Source organism: Homarus americanus, unplaced genomic scaffold (assembly GCF_018991925.1).
Source record: "Homarus americanus isolate GMGI-L3 unplaced genomic scaffold, GMGI_Hamer_2.0 scaffold28051, whole genome shotgun sequence".
In the NCBI taxonomy this organism is placed as follows: domain Eukaryota; kingdom Metazoa; phylum Arthropoda; class Malacostraca; order Decapoda; family Nephropidae; genus Homarus; species Homarus americanus.
Window position 1 is genome coordinate 1,292,796 of NW_024720144.1, and position 21,767 is coordinate 1,314,562.

The 21,767-nt window shown below is 43.3% G+C and overlaps 1 protein-coding gene across 1 annotated transcript in view; it reads right to left on the minus strand.

The window, feature by feature from the left end:
* The window catches only part of LOC121860429 (protein LMBR1L-like), a 91,103-nt gene that overhangs the window by 31,202 nt on the left and 38,134 nt on the right, over positions 1–21,767 (minus strand). The window contains exons 3-5 of the mRNA XM_042357587.1: positions 3,618–3,757; positions 2,767–2,870; positions 1,491–1,620 (exon numbers count right to left, since the gene is read on the minus strand). Coding sequence (XP_042213521.1) covers positions 1,491–1,620; positions 2,767–2,870; positions 3,618–3,757 — 374 coding nt within the window. The remainder of the gene's footprint in view (positions 1–1,490; positions 1,621–2,766; positions 2,871–3,617; positions 3,758–21,767) is intronic.

Below are 21,767 nucleotides of genomic sequence, written 5' to 3' on the forward strand. Positions count from 1 at the left end.
AAGAAAAATAATAAGTGAATCAAAGCATTGTGAAGCTGGGGAAAATACCGTAACCAAAATAATTCTGTATACAGTACTGCAAACAGAAGCAAAAAATTATCCTCAGGAAAATGAGGGAACACAGTGATTAAATGTAAATTACTGATCACTTGGATATATAGAGATGGCCAAACAGATTTCCCAGTAGATAATCCAGAAAAGCATGATAATATGGTACAGGTATACTGTACTGTATTGTACAGCGGTAAGTAACACTGACAACCTCCGTACATATGTATACAGGGTACTGACATTGTACAAAGTCTGCAAATATCCAAAAATTCCACTCAAAATTTTCCATGAACACTTCAGAACAACATACTGTACTGTTTTCTTAATTATCAAACATAACAGAGATCATGTTGTATATTTTACCTATATAAAAGTCTTTCAACCTACTCGTACAGTTAATTGTTTAATCCAACACATATTATGGGGAATCCTAAATGAAGTAATCGTAAGTGGCCAAAAACATTAAGAGTTCTACCTTATGTCACCTGTCATCCTACACCCAATATTTTGAACTTACTTTTATTTCTCAAACAAACTACACACATTTTTTCTTTAAATTTTGTCACATCTGATTTTATGAGGGATATGACATATAACCCAGCCACACTAGTATATGCAGAGCTCACTCATACCTGACTGTACGGGAGTTATCTACTGACCAACATTTCTACATTTTGTAATTTTATAAAGTTCACTCGGACATTTTCTCTCTCATTTATTAACCAAAATTAATGATGGCTGAAGGACTATGATGAACATACGCCTGACCATCACCAGTACGGTTGCCCTTTGTTCTACAGTAAACCACCAAAAGAGTATAGCACCTTAACACCATTTCAAGAGCCATCATAACACCATTTCAAGAGCCATCCTAACACCATTTCAAGAGCCACTACAACACTATTTCAAGAGCCACTACAACACCATTTCAAGAGCCACTACAACACCATTTCAAGAGCCACTACAACACCATTTCAAGAGCCACTGTACTAGCCACTCTCGAAAAGGTGCAAACAGCTCGGAAACACATTGGCAGCATCTCAAGAGCACTCAGGCATGGACAGCTCTATGGCATTCCAACTTACCTTAGATGGCCCAAGTAACTAATGACCTAAACAAGATTAAACTTAACCCATTCATTTACTTTAAAGTGTTCATCATAAAAACAAGATCATAAGACAAATTTATCCATAAACCACAAGGGACTGGGAGCAATACTGTAAGCCTAACTCTTCAAGTGTTTGCGAGAGACTAGGATCAATAACTACAATCACCAATCATCTGTGAGGGATTAGAAACAATGATTACACTTACCAATCATCTGTGAGGGTTTGGAATGATTAAACTACACTCACCAATCATACGCGAGGGATTGGAACGAATAAACCCGCACTCACCAATCATATGCGAGGGATTGGAACGAATAGACCCGCACTTACCGATCATCTGCGAGAGATTTTCCTGTTCGTAATAACCCAAGAGGAAGGAGAGGATGAGAGCCACACCAAACACCAGCACCACCAGCAGCGTCAACACCACCACCGTCTCAACGATCCGAGCTCGGAGTCCCTGAAGTGAGAAAAGATATAATGTATGCTGTACGTGCCTGTAGTGCAGTAGATCCATTAGTGTACTCAAAAGAATGGAAAATGAGGTACTGTACTCATCTTGATTACTTTAGTACTGTACCCACCTTGATCACATTCCTCCTAGTACACGGTATATCACCCATTCTATTGTCAATATCACACTGTAGACGCTTGTAGATATACTGTATTGTACTGCACACGTTTCAGAAATTCTCACCTAATCACAGTGTTCATCGACTTCCCCACTACTATATACCATTTACTGTTTGCCTACTAAATGATGGGAGACTAAAAAAAAAATATGCAAATTTATCATTTTCTCTTCAATTCCTAAAAATAGTACATAATAACTTCCATTGTACTGTACTAACAAACTAAATCTATCATAAAGTACTGTAGCAATAATAAAATGCAATGCCATGAGGTACAGTCAACTAACTAAAGTCCGTTCGCCTCTCCCCCCTGAACCCGGAGATTCAGATTCGTAAACCCGAAGCAGTAGAGTGATACATTATTCTGTCCATAAATGCTTTGGATTCATGAGTCTGAATCTCGGGGTTTGTGGTTCAGGGGGTAGAGTTGAATGGACTTTAGTACTGTAGTTGACTGTCCTGTGCCTGCATTATTCTAAACAAACACTCACACACCGTACACAGGCGATTAATCAAGTCACCGAATACTGTTTATCTAATCTTAACTTGTTGAGCATCCACATCTGCCGCCATGCACCACAATCAACCGAATACAGTACTGCTTTCTGGCACGAGGTAAACAACACAACAACTATGTCTATAAAACTAGTATACAGTACTTTTGTTTATAGCCTATAACAGTACAAGGGCAGTATGTAAGCTGACTCCATGATGGACGGCAGCCATCATCAGTGGACGTCTCGTGTGGTCTGCAGTCTATTTCTGCACATATAGGGGTGGGAGGGGTAGGGAATCCTCAGCCGCCAGTTAAGGGTCATAACAAATGAGTTTTCTCCACTAAAAAATAAAAAACCCTCTAAAATGAAGCAAACTTAGAAAAAACACATCTAACCCACAGCTTACGATCAGAACTTTCCCAAGAGGTTTACACATCACACCTACACAACAACAACACAGCCGTGAACTCATCTTACCTTACGTGAACCAGGGAACCCTTCAGACTCGGTGAAGAGGTAGGCAAATGGCAGCCCCACGAACAGCGACAGATTGGAGAAGAGGAAGATGATGTTCCACAATCCTGAGAACAATAGAGGTATTAGAGTGTGGTCAGATAAGTTCAGTAACACACTCTCTCTCTCTCACACTATACCGTACTGTACTCTTTATCACTCACTGATAACTGGAGGGGGGACAATACAGTGTATAAACTCGTGTGTGTGGGATACAGAAATAAATATGGGGAAGAAGAGATCTGGGTGAACTTTGTCATTTTTGGCCACATAAAAATAAAAAAAATATACATATATCCTTGTAACAGTATAAAACCTTTAAATACCAAATGTATGCTTAATGTATAGATTAGAATTATTTGCTATTTTGAAGAATAAATACAGTAAGTACTAACCTCAGGTGGGAGAAAACATATATACAAACAAACAAACAAACAAACACACACATATTAATATATAAGTACAGTACTGTAATCACCCTGGACAATACTCACCCTGAATGATACCACAGTACTGGACTACCTGTACTTAATTTGATATAACAATGATACTTAAATTATCCAACCAAAAATGAACTCATAGCAATGTTTTAAATTAGACAAATTTAGATTTAGGCGCCAGATAGGTAAACACTGGTTTGAAAATAGAGTAGTGGGTCAATGGAACAAGTTAACAATCATCATTAACTCGAATACGTTGGGTACCTTCAAATATAGGTTAGATGGATATACGAGTGATAGGGGTTGGGTGTAAACGCGACTGCCCAGTTTCCCCCATTCCTATGTTCTCACCCTAGATGATACACAAATACTCACCCTGAATGAGAGACAAGTTGAGCCACTGCACGTAGAGGGAGTCGCGGTAGAGGGTGAGAACCTCGTTGCTCATGATACTGATGGGCAGGAGCAACACAGCGCCGAGGGACACCGACAGACTGAACGTGCAGAGCCATAACCTGTAAACAAAGAAAAAACAAAACACCATCACACCGCCATCCACTCACAGGTCTGAACACCACCACAAAAAGAACACAAGATCAAATGTCTCTCCACCTATGCCCTTAACCCCTACATTAACCCAGTGGTTCTCAACCTTTTTCACTCCATTCCCCCCTTGAGGAATTTTCAACATCCTCGTGGAATCATTCATCCCCCCCCCCACCCATAAATTATGTTGAAAAATAAAATGCAGATGAAGAGAATACCATTATTTTATTTCAAGTGTGATAATCATCATTATCTTATATTTTGATGGACTTACATGATTTACATAACTGACGTCACTAGACTTGAGTGACTACTAGACAAGACTCACAGCAAACTTGAATTTGGTTGGGAAAAAGTTCATATGACCTCTGCATATTTTGTCACAGCAAATGGGAAGGCTGACATTGTTTCCTTTCAGTCAGGTGACTGATCCGAGGTTGTGTCACTGACAATGCATCTGTCCGTCGGTTCACATAAACCGGTTTATATGTAGAAGGGTGAAACAGGTAGGTTTGGCAAGAGGACTGGACTGCATCTTAAATAATTCGTAAAAATTGGCACGGATTTAAAATATTGTTATGCGGTTGAACAAAATGACAAAATGAAAATTTCTTCTGCCAAGTAAAGTAATACAAGTTTTGTTTAATTCAGATTCCCAACATTATTTGGATACGATACAATTTTCGCTCGTAAACCTAAATTGCCGTGACCGTGGGGCGGTGCATTAACCGATCAAGACATTAACCAATCATTATCTAGTTTTAATTATCTTTTTACAAGACAGAGATAACAAGTTAAAATTAATCTTTATACAATATTTTCAATCACTCCAGATAAACGCCGGTGTACTCAAAACCAGTCACGATAAACTTTAAACACTTGCGAAGTAATGTTTTGTTTATTATAAACTAACAAAGCTTTGAGCCAATACTGTCACGTTTGTCCATTTTTTTCCTGTGTTGGGGGTAATGGGAGGCTACACCATTATTCAATTCTCTTTATATGAGTTTTAACCATTTATTCAAAGTATTTATGTGTTTTAACCATTCATTCTAATTCTTTACGTGTGTTTATACCTGAATTAATCCGACCAATGACCACCTTTTCTCAGTAAGTAAACATTGTCTCACCAACGTGGTCCACACAGCTGATGGTCAACATGTTTTACTCCTTGTTATTTTAAACCTTCTACAGCTTTTCTATAAAATCTCTCTCTCTCTCTCTCTAGGTTAAAACACACACACACACACACACACACACACACACCCGACCACCGAAAGGGTCAAGACGTACCTGGCATCCTCTCCGGAGCAGCCAGGTCAACTAATAGGATGGCCCATACCAACTCCCTCCCTGAACCCTCCTCCCCACCGGAGTATCAACAAGTTCACGCCAAGTGCTATTTCATTTAGGAAAGGAATGGAACCAGTGTTAAACAGAGGTGAACAGTGCTTAAGTCAGTGAGAAAAACTCAACAGTAACACTCCCACCCAGGTTAACCTTCACACAGTGAGGTCCCAGGTACCCAGTGATAATGGCCCGTGAGACCCAACAACCAGCGATGTGTTAATCCGTCTACGATAGGAAGGCCTGGGACCACACCTCACTCATATAACACCGTCTGTGAGGAATTACTACACCACGTGAGGCCCCGCATAACACCATCTGTGAAGAATTACTACACCACGTGAAGCCCCTCATTACACCATCTGTGAGGGAATTACTACACCATGTGAGGCCCTCATAACACCATCTGTGAGGAATTACTACACCACGTGAGGCCCCGCATAACACCATCTGTGAGGAGTACTACACCGTGAGGCCCCTCATAACACCATCTGTGAGGAACTACTACACCACGTGAGGCCCCGCATAACACCATCTGTGGGGAATTACTACCACGTGAGGCCCCTCATAACACCATCTGTGAGGGAATTACTACACCACGTGAGGCCTCATAACACCATCTGTGGGGAATTACTACACCACGTGAGGCCCCTCATAACACCATCTGTGAGGAATTACTACACCACGTGAGGTCCTTCTAACACCATCTGGGAGGAGTTACTACACTACGTGTTGCTGTTCAACACCTACAATAATCTGTATGTTCACTGTATGTTCCTTTACCTTTCTCTAATGAAGGCTTTGTTAAACCACCAATGTATGTAATAAGTCATTTATGTCCAATGTATATTTTCAGCCTTCGGGCTGCAGAACTTTCAATAAACCGTTAATTATTATTATTATTATTATTACACACACACACACACACACAAAAGAATACAAGTAAAATACACAAATAAAAAACTAACCCAAAACAACAACAAAAATATGGGCCACCAGAACACCAATAATACAAACCGGTTATAATACAGTAACATACAGCAATATGACCCAGTGTAACGAGGGCAACAGAGAGAATTACAGTGGTATACAAGCAATATAGCCTGTAGGACCCAATGTAACGATACATCAAAATTACAGTGTTACAGGCAATAAGGTGATCTGGCATACCTACCAACACCTCCAGCACCACACCGCACTAACCAGCGCACACACACACACACACACACACACACACACACACACACACACACACACACACACACACATTATTATCACGCATTACTAAACAATTGGGCCATTTAAACAAGGCCTCTTGTTCCTCCCTGACGACGCAAATACCTTAGCTATGAGGTGTGAGGGGCGTGAGGAAGAAGGGGGTGGAGGAGTGATATGGGGGGTGGGAGGTGATAGAAGTGGTGGGAGGTGATGGGGGTGGGAGGTAATGGGGGGTGGGAGGAGATGGGAGGCGGGAGGAGATGGGGAGGGTGGGAGGAGATGGGGGTGGGAGGAGATGGGGGGTGGGAGGTGATGGGAGGGAAAGGGGAGATGGGGGAGTGGGAGGAGATGGGAGGGTGGGAGGAGATGGGAGGGAAGGGGGATGGGAGGAAGGGGAGGTGAGGGGGGTGGGAGGGAGGAGATGAGGGGTGGGAGGAGGTGAGGGGGTGGTGGGAGGAGGTGAGGGGGGTGGTAGGAGATGGGAGGGGAAGGAGGGAGGTGGAGAGAATGCAAGATTTCACTTGATCCATAAGCATATTTTCCTCTACTCTCTTTCTACCATCTCTCCTCTCTCTCTCTCTCTCTCTCTCTCTCTCTCTCTCTCCTCTCTCTCTCTCCTCTCTCCTCTCTCTCCTCTCTCTCCCTCTCTCCCTCTCCTCTCTCTCCCTCTCCCTCTCCTATCTATTTCCTCTACTTTCTATCCATCTACCTGCACCTCCCCCCCTTCACCTCACACATCACTCACTAATCAAATCACACGTTTTTACACCACCAAAGACACCAAAGGCAGCGAGGTCATGCAAGCAAGTGTCAATATATAACAGAACGATGGGTGATATTGGCACCACAACGAGAGACTGTCACGGTGTAGGAATGTGTTGTGTGTGTGTGTGTGTGTGTGTGTGTGTGTGTGTGTGTGTGTTGCTTCCCCTCTCCTCCCTCTCTCTCTCTCCTGCTCACGACCTCCTCCACCACCACTCTTCCCACCCAACATGGTGTCCTTACCAGGTCATGAACTCCCTCCCTCTCCACACACTTCCCCGTTAGCTAACACCAAGGTCACCAAGGCACGGCAGTCACCAGTCACCTTCCCTGCAGTAGACAAACACACAGTGCTCTCTCTCTCTCTCTCTCTCTCTCTCTCTCTCTCTCTCTCTCTCTCTCTCTCTCCTTGATTAAATTCCGTACAGTCACACTTCCCTCAGCTGTCTCGCCACTCCATTATTACAGTATCAACAAACTCAAAATCAGCACGTGGGGTTTCTTCATGGTGAAATTATCTCGTGGAATTAGTGTACAATACAATCTCTCTCTCTCTCTCACACACACACACACACACACACACACACACACACACACACACACACACACACACACTATCAGGTCGACACTTCACGCCCATGTGTGAAATGGAGACCCACCAACACGGCCCCCTGGGAACTGCTGTGGGTCGCCTTCACCGTCACAACATACTAAGACCAGCCAAACGCCGCGTTACAATGGATCCCCCCCGAACGACTATTAACCACCTATTAAGAGGCACTCACTACACTGGCCCTATTAACGCTATCTGATCTTCATAATGTCTCCAGCTACCAGTGACAACCGCTCCTGTCCACGTTGCAGCTGTCCCACACCACAGCTGCATTAGGCCTACAAGACCACCCCATCCTGTTGTAGTGACTGTAACCTGCATATTCACCACCACCATCCATCACCACCACTATCACCCACCACCACTATCACCACCAACCACCACTATCACCACCCACCACCATCCATCACCACCACTATCACCACCCACCACTACTATCACCCACCACCACTATCACCCACCACTACTATCACCACCCACCACTATCACCCACCACCACTATCACCACCCCTACACGACATGGTACTTGAACGAACCAGCTTCCACCCCACCTACGTACGGTACCACGCTTGGCCTTTTAAACAGACGAGACGCAACTATATACTGTAATATAATTTCCTGCTTCTGAACGATCCTTAATACCAATCAAAACACACACACACACACCTCAAAATCATAGACTTCATCAATTTTCAAAACACAAATTACATCCCCCCCCCTCCGCCTCCTGTACCCACCGCATCTCATATCAAAACATAATACTGTAACACTTTGCCATGTGAAATATCTCAACCCCTCTTGTATTATCGTAGGAACAGACGCAAATATTTATACAAAGATACAAGCATTTTTACCTGAGGACAAACATCTGGACGACATACAAGCACTAATACGGATCCACCACGATAAGTATGTACAATAATGTCAATGGAGAATTTAGCTCTGGTACGGATGTGAATCGATAATTTAGTAAACATGCATAATAAGTGTATGGTTTATTCTATTTATTTTTTATGTATGTCAATGAATGATAGAATAGTGATTGTGTAGCCTCAAGTGATGTAAAAAAAATATAGCGCACTGTATCTCAAAGGATGGTGGCGTTATTGTGTTTACATCTGATGGTGTAAAATTTAGTCATTGTAATAGGCCCCTGTCTCATCAACAGAACGTATTATATCAATGGGTCAATACATCTGATATTATATTCAGATTCACCACCCTGTAACTTTCCACTGTCTATGAGTAAGACATGATATGGACACGTGAGCGGGCAACTCACCCAAGAGGGCGAGACCCATAGCTCAGCATTTCTGTAAGCACGCACTGCGATGCCCTTAAGCTTCAGTAGCTCACCTCAACTCATATCGTAAGGACGTGACCTAACGTTTATTATACATAAACGCCGTCCCCTTCTCATTCACTCCTAGACAGTGAGACTTACGGTTGATATACACTCAGGAATTATACATACAACCTTTTATAATAAAACAAAGGAACTACTGTTTGGGTTTCGTTACTTAAAACCCAAATATAAATATATGTGAACGGACTGGTTAATTGGACAAGCAGCCGATTCATATAGGTGGCAAGCGGTGTACGGATTCTTCAAACTGGTAGTCGTATCATCCGTCTGTGTTTTGAGAAAAACTGAAAACACACAGAAGTGGCGCGTTACATAATCCGAGTGTTTAAAACTATATCCCGTATTGAGACGATATTTAGTGAGTGCTACTTATCTCTGTCACATACAAATACGTGCAGAATTCGTAATATACATATATTACAGCCTGTTGGTACATATCCAGATTGTGCCAGTCGAAGTAGACCCCACTCAGCATTTTCTAGTTACAGTGTTGCAGTGTTGAAGAAAGGTTTCATAACCTGGACTAACAATTGATATTTCACTAGCATCTGAACAGTATTGTTGTGTCGTCAGCGTGAATTACGAAGTTACGGTGTCATCATACAAGATCTCCATATATACGTGGACTGTGAAGACTTGGCACACGGCAGTTTCGCCAGCGACCCAGCAACGACCAGAGTGATAACCAATCATCGGCAGTTTTCTGATCGCCGGAGGAGGAACTCCCCTAGTTCAAGTGGACTGTCTCTCACCAAAGCAGAAGCGTCTTCTCGTTGCCAAGGAAACCAGGAGCAGCGTGCGCATCTTAGGAAGAGGCCCCGCCCACACTCCACCCACTCAACTAAGACCTCTTGAAGGATCACATTTTCTATACAGACGTACTACTCTGTATAAATAGGTATTTAAATTACATAATTCTACACACATGAACACGTTCGAGAGATATCTTCATACCGATAGGTTCGTTGGATAGGATTATTTCAATGATAAAGTGTCAAATGTAAAATTAATGTATTGAAATCCTATAATTTACAGTAGTTTGTAAGTGTCTGTCTTCTTATTGATAGTTTAATAATTAACTACAATTCATATTCATTTATCTTGTAAATGAGAGGCAAGTGATCTGCTTACTGTTAAGTATTCATTGACCCAAGGGGGCTAATAGATAATTTCTAAGTTTCCCATGTCTAATGTAGATGAAATCGAACGCCTAGCGCAACTGTTTGCTTATAACCAACTCGTCGATGATCAAGCCCAGACTGACATAGATTTTGAGTATGGAACACAGTTAAATGAGTCGGTAGGAAGTAGTGAGAAAGTAATTGACGAATCATTTGACGACTTAAACCGTCGTACCCTACGGTCTGGTAATCACTATAGTACCTCACCTAAGTATAGTAAAGCAGTTACCCCTGTTACAGGTGATAGTGTGTCTGTTGCTAAATCGGTAACAACCTTATTAACCCAGCCTTCTGTTAAGAGTAAGAATACTAACTTGCTTAATACTAACACTACAATGGCGTCATCTAACCCTCACACCAGTACTACCACCACACCTAAAGCTGATAATGTTATTAATATCATGCAGTGCGGCGACTATGTTCGAAATTTCACGGGACAAGATGATTATAGGGTCGCACATTTTATTCGTGCATGTGAAGATAGCATGCGCAATAGTCACATAACGACTGACGAAGAAAAGAAAGCATATGTACGTTCCCATATAACGCAGGGTTCCTATGCCGGCAGTCGTTTAAATGCGTTTGGTTTGCAAAGCCCTGACTATGAAAAGTTTAAGCGAACGTTAATTTGGATTTTTGGGGGTAGGTCACAGCTGGGCCAACTGCAATGGATCTTCAGATGGTTGGATCGCTGTATTCCAGGTATACGAAATGAAACGCCTGTTGACGCTGTTGACATTGCAGGCGAGGTTCGCCAGGACATGCAAGCGACCTTCCGGTCCTCAGGCTGGTACAACTCACGGGGTGATATGCCACCGGACAATGTGGAAACATTGATAGAACTCATAAGTTTTCTTCTTTCCGTCCGTGGTCCCTTATATAGCCGGGCACAGGAAGTACAGTATGAACCACCCTTGGATATGGTGGAATACGCAAACAAGCTCTGTCCCCAGGCTACGGGCCCCTTACTGGCGCAGCCCTCAGTGACGTCACCACAACCCCAGCCGTCTCAGATGCCACAGATGCCTCACTCCCAGACTCCTTATGCGACACACTTAGCTCCGATTGCTCCTCCCCGCCTAACATATAAACAGAAAACATCGTTACGATGCGCACATTGTAATAAACGTGGCCACGTAATGGAAGATTGTTTTCAGCTCCGAGGTAATAGTGCAAATAAAGCCACACCCGGTGCAAAGCCATTCTCAAGGTCAAACAGTGAGGGAGCCAAAGCAGCACCTCCTCCTACCCAGAAAGCGCGCAAATGGTGCGCTCTTCACAAATCGACATCTCATAGTTCACATGAGTGCGATGTGCTAATAAAGGCTAGGGGAGTGGACCTAAGTGAAACGGAGGTGTCGTATAGGCGCAAGCAGAAACGTCCCCAGGACAAGTCGTCGGGGGAAGACCAGCGCACACCACACAAGGAGAGGGATAGATAGGGTAATTCCCGCCCCTCCTCACAGCACTTCTATAGCGGCCTCGTTAGTAGCGGCGCTTAGCAAAGTGGAAGTGTTGTCAGTGCCGGTGAGAGTGGATGATACCAGATTGGCTCTTGATATACACACAGGTGCATGCGCTAATGTATTGGCCTTGACATCATATCACGAGTTACAACGTAAATTCCCTCACCGCAACTTCAAATGGAGGCCTAGTAACGCTGAGCTCGAAGGAGTTTCAGGTACTCAGCTGAGCATCAAAGGAATGGTGACGTTACCACTCAGATTCTCAAGACGTGGTTCTCCCTTCTACGCGGACTTCTATATAGTCCAGCAGTTTAATTTGCCAGCCGACGGGTTACTTGGTCTACCAACTCTTCGAAAGAACATGATACATGTTCTTCCACGTAATAATAGTGTTACGTATAAAGGTGTTTCCTACACAGCAATGAGTCATTCTGAACCTATGCTTACAGCAAGGACGAAAGTGTTGTCTACCAATCCTATTAAGAGCAATGCGGATCGTGCGTCAGTGATACCTCTTGACCTCAACCACACACTTTCCCAGTGTGATTACAGCAGCAAGAGTTGGACGATCGTACCAGCCGTGTTGAAGAGTACTCTCCATTACCAAAATGAGGAAATCACCAAAGCAACTCTCGAACTACCCAACGTGTACACGGGCACAGATGTTGTGTGTCTCCCGGAAACATGCAAGGTAAAAGGGCTGTCATGTGAATCTACCCTGAGCACTATACGCCCTGGTGGTTTGACCGACGTACTGATTCTAAATCGCACAGGCGTTCAGTGAATCTTAAAGAAAGGATGTTATTTGTGTGATTTTCTAGTATATCACAACAATGTCGAAGTGCAGCCTACTAAATTCCCAATTCGAGGTATTGTTGCGAAATGCCAACAGACTCGACTGGCCAGGATAGATCAAATAGCACCACATGTAGGTGATCGATCATCCCCAGGGCAAGACACGCCTTTTAGAGCTGCTTGCCGACTATAGACATATAGTAGCCTTGCCAGGGGAAACGCTAGGTCAGATAGATTTAACATCCCATCATATAGCGTTAAAGGAGAGAACCAACCCTATTTACGTACCAGCTTATAGACTACCTCATAGCCAGCGCGCTGTAGTGCAAAATATGGTACAGGGTATGTTAGATGAGAATGTTATTAGACACTCAAAATCCCCCTTTAATAGCCCATTATTCCTCGTCCCGAAAAAGGATGGTGGATGGCGCCCTGTTATAGATTTCAGGCTCGTCAATGATCAAGCGATACCTGATAGGTACCCAATGCCTATCTTGAGCGACATATTGCAATCCTTAGGCAAGGATAATGCAGTATTTAGCAACTTAGATTTGCTTAGTGGGTATTGGCAGATACCACTCGATGAGAAATCACGAGAAATCACGGCATTTAGCACGCCTCTAGGCCACTTTGAGTTTCTACGGATGCCATTTGGTCTCAGAAATGCCCCACTAACATTTCAAAGAATGATCAACACCCTGTTTGCCGGACTAATTGGTAACACAGTCTGCGCTTATTTGGATGATCTAATAGTAGTCAGTAAGGACGTCGATTCTCATCTGATTAAACTGCGTGAAATTTTGGCCAAACTTTCCACAGCAGGACTCAAAATAAAACTCTCGAAGTGCGAATTTTTTAAAATCCAGAATCCATTTCCTTGGTCATGTAGTCGACGGTGAGGGCATACACACAGTTAATGATAAAGTCAAAGCTGTATCTCAGTTCCCGCGTCCTACCTCAAATGATCATGTGCGTAGCCTTCTCGGATTATCTGGTTATTATCGTTCCTTTATCAAGGACTATGCAACATTAGCATCGCCCCTAACGAGGTTGCTCAAAAAAGATGCAGTGTTCAAATGGGATGCTGAACACGAGGAAAGTTTTACGGCATTGAAGACAGCGCTAACCAATGCCCCGGTTCTAGCATTCCCAGACTACACTTAACCTTTCACTCTCTGTACTGACGCTTCCGGAATTGGAGTCGGAGCAGTGCTCATGCAAGAGGACACGCGTGGGAAGTTTAGAGTGATAGCATTTGCAAGTCGCAAACTAATCGATGCTGAAACACGTTATTCGGTGACGCATTTAGAAACGTTAGCCGTTGTGTGGGCACTTAAGAAGTTCAAAGACATTATCTTTGGCTACAAGATAACTGTTTTTACTGATCATGCGGCAGTCACCGAACTGTTCCATAGCAGAAACTTATCAGGCAGATTAGCACGCTGGTATCTGACAATTCAAGAGTTTGACCCCGAATTTAGGTATTTACCTGGGAGGGCGAATGTTGTCGCCGACGCTCTGTCAAGAAATATAGCACCAGTTATGCCTGTATCAACATTCACTCTTTCGCAACTGGAAGATGAGCAACGACGCGACCCATATTGGTCAGCTGTTATTTTCGCTCTCGAATCGGGCGAGGATGTTAAACTCCCCAAGTTATTTCTTCCCTTAAGTCAGTTTGAATTACGACATAACATACTCAATAGGACGAGAAAATCTCCTGAGGGTAATGTGTCTCAAATAGTCGTACCTGACACGTTGCGCAAAGCAGTAATGACATTGTTCCACGATGTCCCAAAAGCAGGTCACCAAGGTCGTGATAAATGCTTAGCGGATTTACGAAAGAAGTATTTCTGGAACACTATGAAGAAAGACATAGAATTACACATAGCTAATTGTTTGGCATGTGCTCAACATAAAGGACCAACAGGATCACCTGCCCCGATTCTACAATATCCTACACCAGACCGTCCGTTTGACACAGTCGCTGTTGACTTGTTACAACTCCCAATGAGTCATCAGGGATCAGGATACGTCTTAGTGTGTGTGGATCATTTTTCCAGGTTCGTGGTCTTGGTCCCACTAAAAAGCAAAACGGCCGAAGCAGTAGCCTATGCATTAGTGATGAACCTTATATGTCCATATACTACGCCTAAAGTTCTACTCTCTGACAATGGAACAGAGTTCAAGAATCAGCTAGTAGCGCATATATGTGCACAATATGGCATTAAACAAACTTTTGTGACAGCTTATCATCCACAGGCTAATGGCCTTGTTGAAAGAACCAATCGTAAAATCCTAGAAATACTGCGTCCAATTGTCAGTGGTTTTCAATACGCATGGGAGGATTGGTTACCGCAGGTTGCAGCGTCTATTAATGGGTCAGTTAATAGCTCTACGGGCAAAACACCCTACTACATTGTCTATGGTACAGATAAACGTCTGCCTTGCGACATGCTTACAGATGCGCCATACCCGGTTTAAATACGGATGATTTCGCGGTAAAACAAATTCATGTCTTTACAGATATTCATAACCAAGTACGATCACATCTAGCGGCGTCACGCGCCGAAATGATCATCAAACAACATAAACATGCTAAACCTGTCGCACTAAACGTTGGGGACGCTGTTATGTTAAGAGAACCTGAAAGGAACTCCAAACTTTTGGCGAAATTTTCTGGTCCATTCCGCATAATCTCAAAAGAAGCAGGCAACAAATTCAAAATATGGAAGCCTAACGCACAGATCGCAGATGTCGTGCACGCGGATCGTCTGAAGAAGACCCAGATAAATGTCTTACCTCCAGTTGATGATGACGTGATTGATACATCCTTACAGACTGTTCAGAAGCAAAATGTCCCAAATGACTATTGTATGAAACTACGTTCTGCGAGTAGAAGTTAACTCGTACTTTCGCGTCAGATGGAAAACGTCGACGGCCAACTACAATCAGCATTGGACTTTCTTCATGGTCTCAGCACAGCTTCGATGAATTCGACAATAGTTTCATGAACGTTGTCGTTCAGGCTGTATCTCAACAGAATCGCGTTATTTCTCAAACCTTTCACGCGATTACTGCTCTAGAATCAAAGGTTAATGCAATCATAGTGGAGTCTAACCAAGTTTCGAGGATTGTTACTAGGTTAAGGAAAGCAATCCCGACGTTAGAATGGCTCCTTTACTTCACAGAATATTTGCATGCTGCGGAAATTTCAGTTCATAAAATTGTAACCTCTAAAAATGAACTAATAGACAGCATTGTAGATGCCGGGATAGGACGTGTGGACGCAAAGCTTGTGCCTGTGCAAACGCTTCTTGAAGCTTTAAAAATAGCCAAGTTGCAGTATCATTTAACTCCTATTTTCAATGACAATGAGGTTCACTATTATTACCCGCTGTTGGAGTCAACCCTCACGCACAATGCAATTCTGATCCACATTCCTATAAGAGGGCAACATGAGTTTAATGCATGGCATTTAGAACCCTTCCCCTGGTTTGTGAACGATACACTGTATACCCTAGATAGGCCTAAAGAACTTTTCTTAGTAGATGAAGAAAATTCAGTTATCAATAGAGGATTCTGGGGTACTGTCACTTGATTGTAAAGTCGTCTTATCTACCTTTACGTATGTCCAGCCTACATGTTTGCATTTATTCCTGCTGCAGAGGGAATATGTGAATTGGCAGTCCTTACAACCAAATATGCGCTGGCGTTGGCGCAATGCAGTTATAGGCCGGATTAATCTAAGACTGTGTTCCGTCACCTTCACAATGTGCAGTATTTGTTCTTTTCAAATCTCACTACTGTAATTTTTAAAATACCAAAATGGTGTTAAGCAGCTAGTTGTGAAAGGGGCATTACAAGGCTCCGGATTACTGTGAAATCACTTGTAGTACATTCACCGGACCTTTGCCTACTCATCCAGCATTTTCGCGTTAAATCGAAAACTCAAGTCTGCTTTAATTCAACTTCCTGTAATGAATTTCACTATCAAGGATATTCAAATAGTATCAGAGAAATTAAAAGTTTTAGCTTTCTTGAACGAGACACATTTTGCTCATTTGAATAATAACTTGCCATTTTACCTGTCACGGGAATTTGCACTACCAAGTCTTACGATTCCCTCTATTCTGTTAATTCTGGCAATAATGTTCCTGTTCTGTTATTACCAGGCAGTATCATCCAAATTCAACATTGTTCATAACATACTAACCCGTACGACACAAAAGTCTAGGTCCCCTGTAGTAGAGAATACCCCTACAGTAATATCCCCAGCTTAGTGTCTACATATCTGTTTATAACATGGTTAGGGTTGTCTAGGATGTACTGTACTCTGTGAGTTATTTAGGCCTTACGGAGCTCGGCTGGTAGGTGACCGAGCGATGTAATAGGCCCCTGTCTCATCAACAGAACGTATTATATAAATGGGTCAATACATCTGATATTATATTCAGATTCACCACCCTGTAACTTTCCACTGTCTATGAGTAAGACATGATATGGACACGTGAGCGGGCAACTCACCCAAGAGGGCGAGACCCATAGCTCAGCATTTCTGTAAGCACGCACTGCGATGCCCTTAAGCTTCAGTAGCTCACCTCAACTTATATCGTAAGGACGTGACCTAACGTTTATAATACATAAACGCCGTCCCCTTCTCATTCACTCCTAGACAGTGAGACTTACGGTTGATCTACACCCAGGAATTATATATACAACCTTTTATAATAAAACAAAGGAACTACTGTTTGGGTTTCGTTACTTAAAACCCAAATATAAATATATGTGAACGGACTGGTTAATTGGACAAGCAGCCGATTCATCATGGAAGATTTCAACCAAGACAATACTGTATGTGGTGTTGAGAAGGCAAGTCTTACTTGCCATCTGCCATCACCACACCTGCCATCTGCCATCATCACACCTGGAGGCAACACTTGAATACGGTTTACACCTTACACATGTGAACTCCTTGTAAACAGGAGTCAGGCGACATAAAAACATACGGCAGTAAACAAGTTTCTTGGTGTAAACAATCTCGAAAACAGTAAACAAAGTATTTTCAGGAGGGTAAACAACACTAATACGGTAGGAAAGGTAGAGGGAAGGTGAGGTAGGGACAATAACAAGTGAGGGTGTGTTATTTTGCTGTGTTACCTCCGTCAGCGCCACCACCAGGAAGTGTTGGTTAGTTTCGAGGTTGCTCTGAGGCTGGTGGGAGGCCTCGCTTACGATAATGGACGTCTCTCTCTCTCTCTCTCTCTCTCTCTCTCTCTCTCTCTCTAAGCCATCTGTCAACATTCCACACACACAAGGTCTTGAACCGGTCGTACGGCTTCATCCGGCGAGACCAGTCTCTTCTTCATTCACAACTGATAGCCCAGGAGATCGCAACAATAGCCCGGGAGATTGCAACGATAGCCCAAGAAAGACGCACTGGCCGCCCCATCACCAGAAGGTGCCCGGCAGCTGACTTGGGCATGACGTCACCGATGTAAACAAACATTCCAGAGGTGGTTGGACTGGCCGTAGCTACAGGGGTCACGAAGCACAACTCCCTTACCACCACCACTAACAACACTACCACACACACACACAGATTCGGAAAAGCTCATAAGGACTTTTTTATCGCACATAAGGATTTTATTAAACACGGTAAAATAAAAAAATAAAAATCCAGCTTAAATATCACTTTTAGTATAATGAAAACTCTCGAGCCAAATTTCATGTCTCTCCCCCCCCCCCCCTACCTTCTCAGTCCTAAGTGGCCTACATTTTGTTAGGTTAGGTTACTTTGGTTAGGTTAGGTTACTTTGGTTAGGTTACTTTGGTTAGGTTAGGTTACTTTGGTTAGGTTAGGATACTTTGGTTAGGTTAGGATACTTTGGTTAGGTTAGGTTACTTTGGTTAGGTTAGGTTACTTTGGTTAGGTTACTTTGGTTAGGTTAGGTTACTTTGGTTAGGTTAGGATACTTTGGTTAGGTTAGGATACTTTGGTTAGGTTAGGATACTTTGGTTAGGTTACTCTGGTTAGGTTAGGTTAACATTCCCGTTATTAAGTGCTGACAATCTCTGATGCCACGGAAGCTTTTTCGGTGTAATGACTGACGCTGGTGTTCCCGTTAGTTGCTGGTCTTCCTATGCTGTTGGCGAGAGGTGCTACATTACGTGTTAACAATACAGCCTCCCAAGGACACACACACACACACAACCCTCCCCAACTAGTCCCCGCCCCTCCCTCACGCTGCTCCTCCTCCTGCAAACGTCGGCATTTATACGTGGTTAAGTTAAGGATTTCGCCAAGGTTCACCCGCCTCCCGAAATAACCAATACAAAACACAAACAAAAAATATATCCCACCTTTCCAAAAAAAAAATCACACACACACACATTACAGCTTTACGGAAATGTAAGATACAGCCACCACTGACCACCTTGACCGAAAATTACAAGACCAAAAAAAAAACAACAACACCCGCTTGTTGCTCTCACTGACCCTGACCTAAAAGAGGGTCAACCATTGCCCTTTGTACAGTACACAGACACTCCCGGCGGGTCCTGTATACTAAACCAATGACGCTACCCCCCGAAATAACCTAGATTAAATAACACTCTTAAACCTTTGACGACGATGGTTTAACCCTTTGAGGAAAATTTTTTTTTAACCCTTTAAGGAAGATGGTTTAACCCTTTGAGAACGATGGATTTACCCTTTAACGACAACGCTATACATTACGAGGTTCTTAATGTGTATTCTTCCTACGAGCAGCATTCAGAATCATTACCCTTCACAAGTGACTGAAAAATCATCAATATGGTATTATTATTTATTTTCTTTACCTCAACAGTGAATGTCTTAACTTCCGGGTGCCCACAATCACGACCCCACCCACCCCACCCCACCTACCCCACCCCACCCCACCAGCCCAACCCCTATGACCCCGCTTGAGACTAACGGAGCTTCTTGCAATTGGCCCTTAATGCAGTGACAACACGGCTTACACCTCTCTAACACTTCCCCTAAATGGTAACGTGTTTATGGTAGGTCCTGTTATTATTTGGTCTGGTGCTGTGTTTCGTAAATAATAATGATGGTGGTGGTCCGAACAACTTAATTTTTTGGGGTCACGTTTGTTTTCAGATGGTGAAGTTGTTGTTTATGTGTCATGGAGATCTCTCTCTCTCTCTCTCTTCTAAACCGGCTCCCCTTTCCACTTCTTCATCCACTAGTCAACACAGGTGCACGAGTACTAAGTTTAGCTTTTTTTTTAGAAATACCTGACACAAATACACACACAACATTCTTTACACGCATGCACTCTCTCTCTAACACGCACACTTTCTTAACACGCACGCTCTCTCTCTTAACACGCATGCACTTTCTCTTAACACGCACACTCTCTTAACACGCACGCTCTCTTAACACGCACGCACTCTGTCAACACTTCACACAAGTACGGCCAAAGCCAAAAAGGCGAACCACCATCCCCGAAACAACAGGTAGGAACAAAGACAAGGAAAACAAAATAACTAAATGATAAAACAGTAATAATAATAAACAGGACAAAAATAATAAGAGGAATACAATGAAGAATAAAAGGCATATAATGAAGAGTAAGGCATACGATATTTAATAAGAGGCTAATTAATACGAGGCATACGATAATTAATAAAAGGCATAAAATAATACTTAAGAGGCATACGAAATAAATAAGTAATTGACAATGGGAGGGAAAAAATTAACCCGAAACAAAATAAAAAATAAAACTCCCGCAGGACAAACAAATGACACCTCACTTATGAAACAATACACTGTACACGTGACCCGCCAAAATAACACACACACACACACACACACACACACACACACACACACACACACACACACACACACACACACACACACGTAACAACATATACATTATTTCAACATATGAGATAATACAAACAAAAACTAACATTGCAAATACACAAGAAATGTCAAGACACTACAAAAAAAAAATACAATAAACAAGTCTTTCAACGCAGGAAGACACGTGAGAAAGCGCGCCAAAATCCTCGTCAGCTGGGTAGGCACGTGATCCCGATCAGCTGAGCTATGTAAACAGACTCCTGCGGTTGGTGAGCGGGTTCCGACTACATGCTTGCTCTCTGTTTCAACCACATTCAACTCGAGTAACCTGGGACTTTCAAGTGCGCATTGTAGGAATATTAAGTTAAAAGTGATGTAGTGAGATAAAACAATGGAATTAGTTTTACGTCAGCCATGTTTCCTGCAAGTACGTCTTACACACTTGTCACTATCAGCACCGACAGACTTTGAACACAACAAACAAGATCTATCTGACCTTATCACTGTCCCCCATACATACAGACAAGACATGACATTACGAGTTTCATCAACAGTACCAAAGGGAAGAGTTACGGGGGCGTCAGACTGAGGAACGGTAGAGCCGAGACCCCCTTTACCTCTCACCAGACCACCAACACTTGTAGGTCATGGGAGGGGGTGGTAGTGGGAGGGGGTGGTAGTGGGAGGGGGTGGTGGTGGGAGGGGGTGGTGGTGGGAGGGGGTGGGGAGGTGGGTGGTGGGAGGGGGGTGGTGGTGGAGGTGTGGGAGGGGTGGTGTGGTGGTGGAGGTGGTAGTCTCAGTTATAATCCCAGGTTACTGCTGTTATGCCTGGTAAGTGACGGCAGTGTGTGAAGGTGTGTGTGTGTGTTTCAATACTCACTGAACCTAACCCAACTAGACTAATCTATTATCCCAGGCTAGAAGAGAGTTCCCACCACCACCAGCCAGCGCACCACCCAAGTTTATGCAAGGAGGGAAGTTACGAACCCAATCCTCCTCTACTCGGTCGGGATTCGAACCCACGGGGACCATTGGTGTGAGAGGAGAGTATTCTACTAACTGAACCACGGGGAGGGATTAATATTACCAGAGAGAGATGATAAATATATTAGTGTTGAATGTGTACTAAACAATCATCATGCCAGTGTTGATGTGTGGAGCAGAGGGAGGAGAAGGAGGGGGAGGAGGAAGAGGAGGAGGAGGAGGAGAAGGAGAAGGAAGAGGAGGAGGAAGAGAAGGAAGGAAGAAGAGGAGGAGGAAGAGGATGAGAAGGAAGAAGAGGAGGAGGAGGAAGAAGAGGAGGAGGAGGAAGAAGAGGAGGAGGAGAAGGAAGAAGAGGAGGAGGAGGAGGAGGAAGAGAAGAAGGAGGAAGAGGA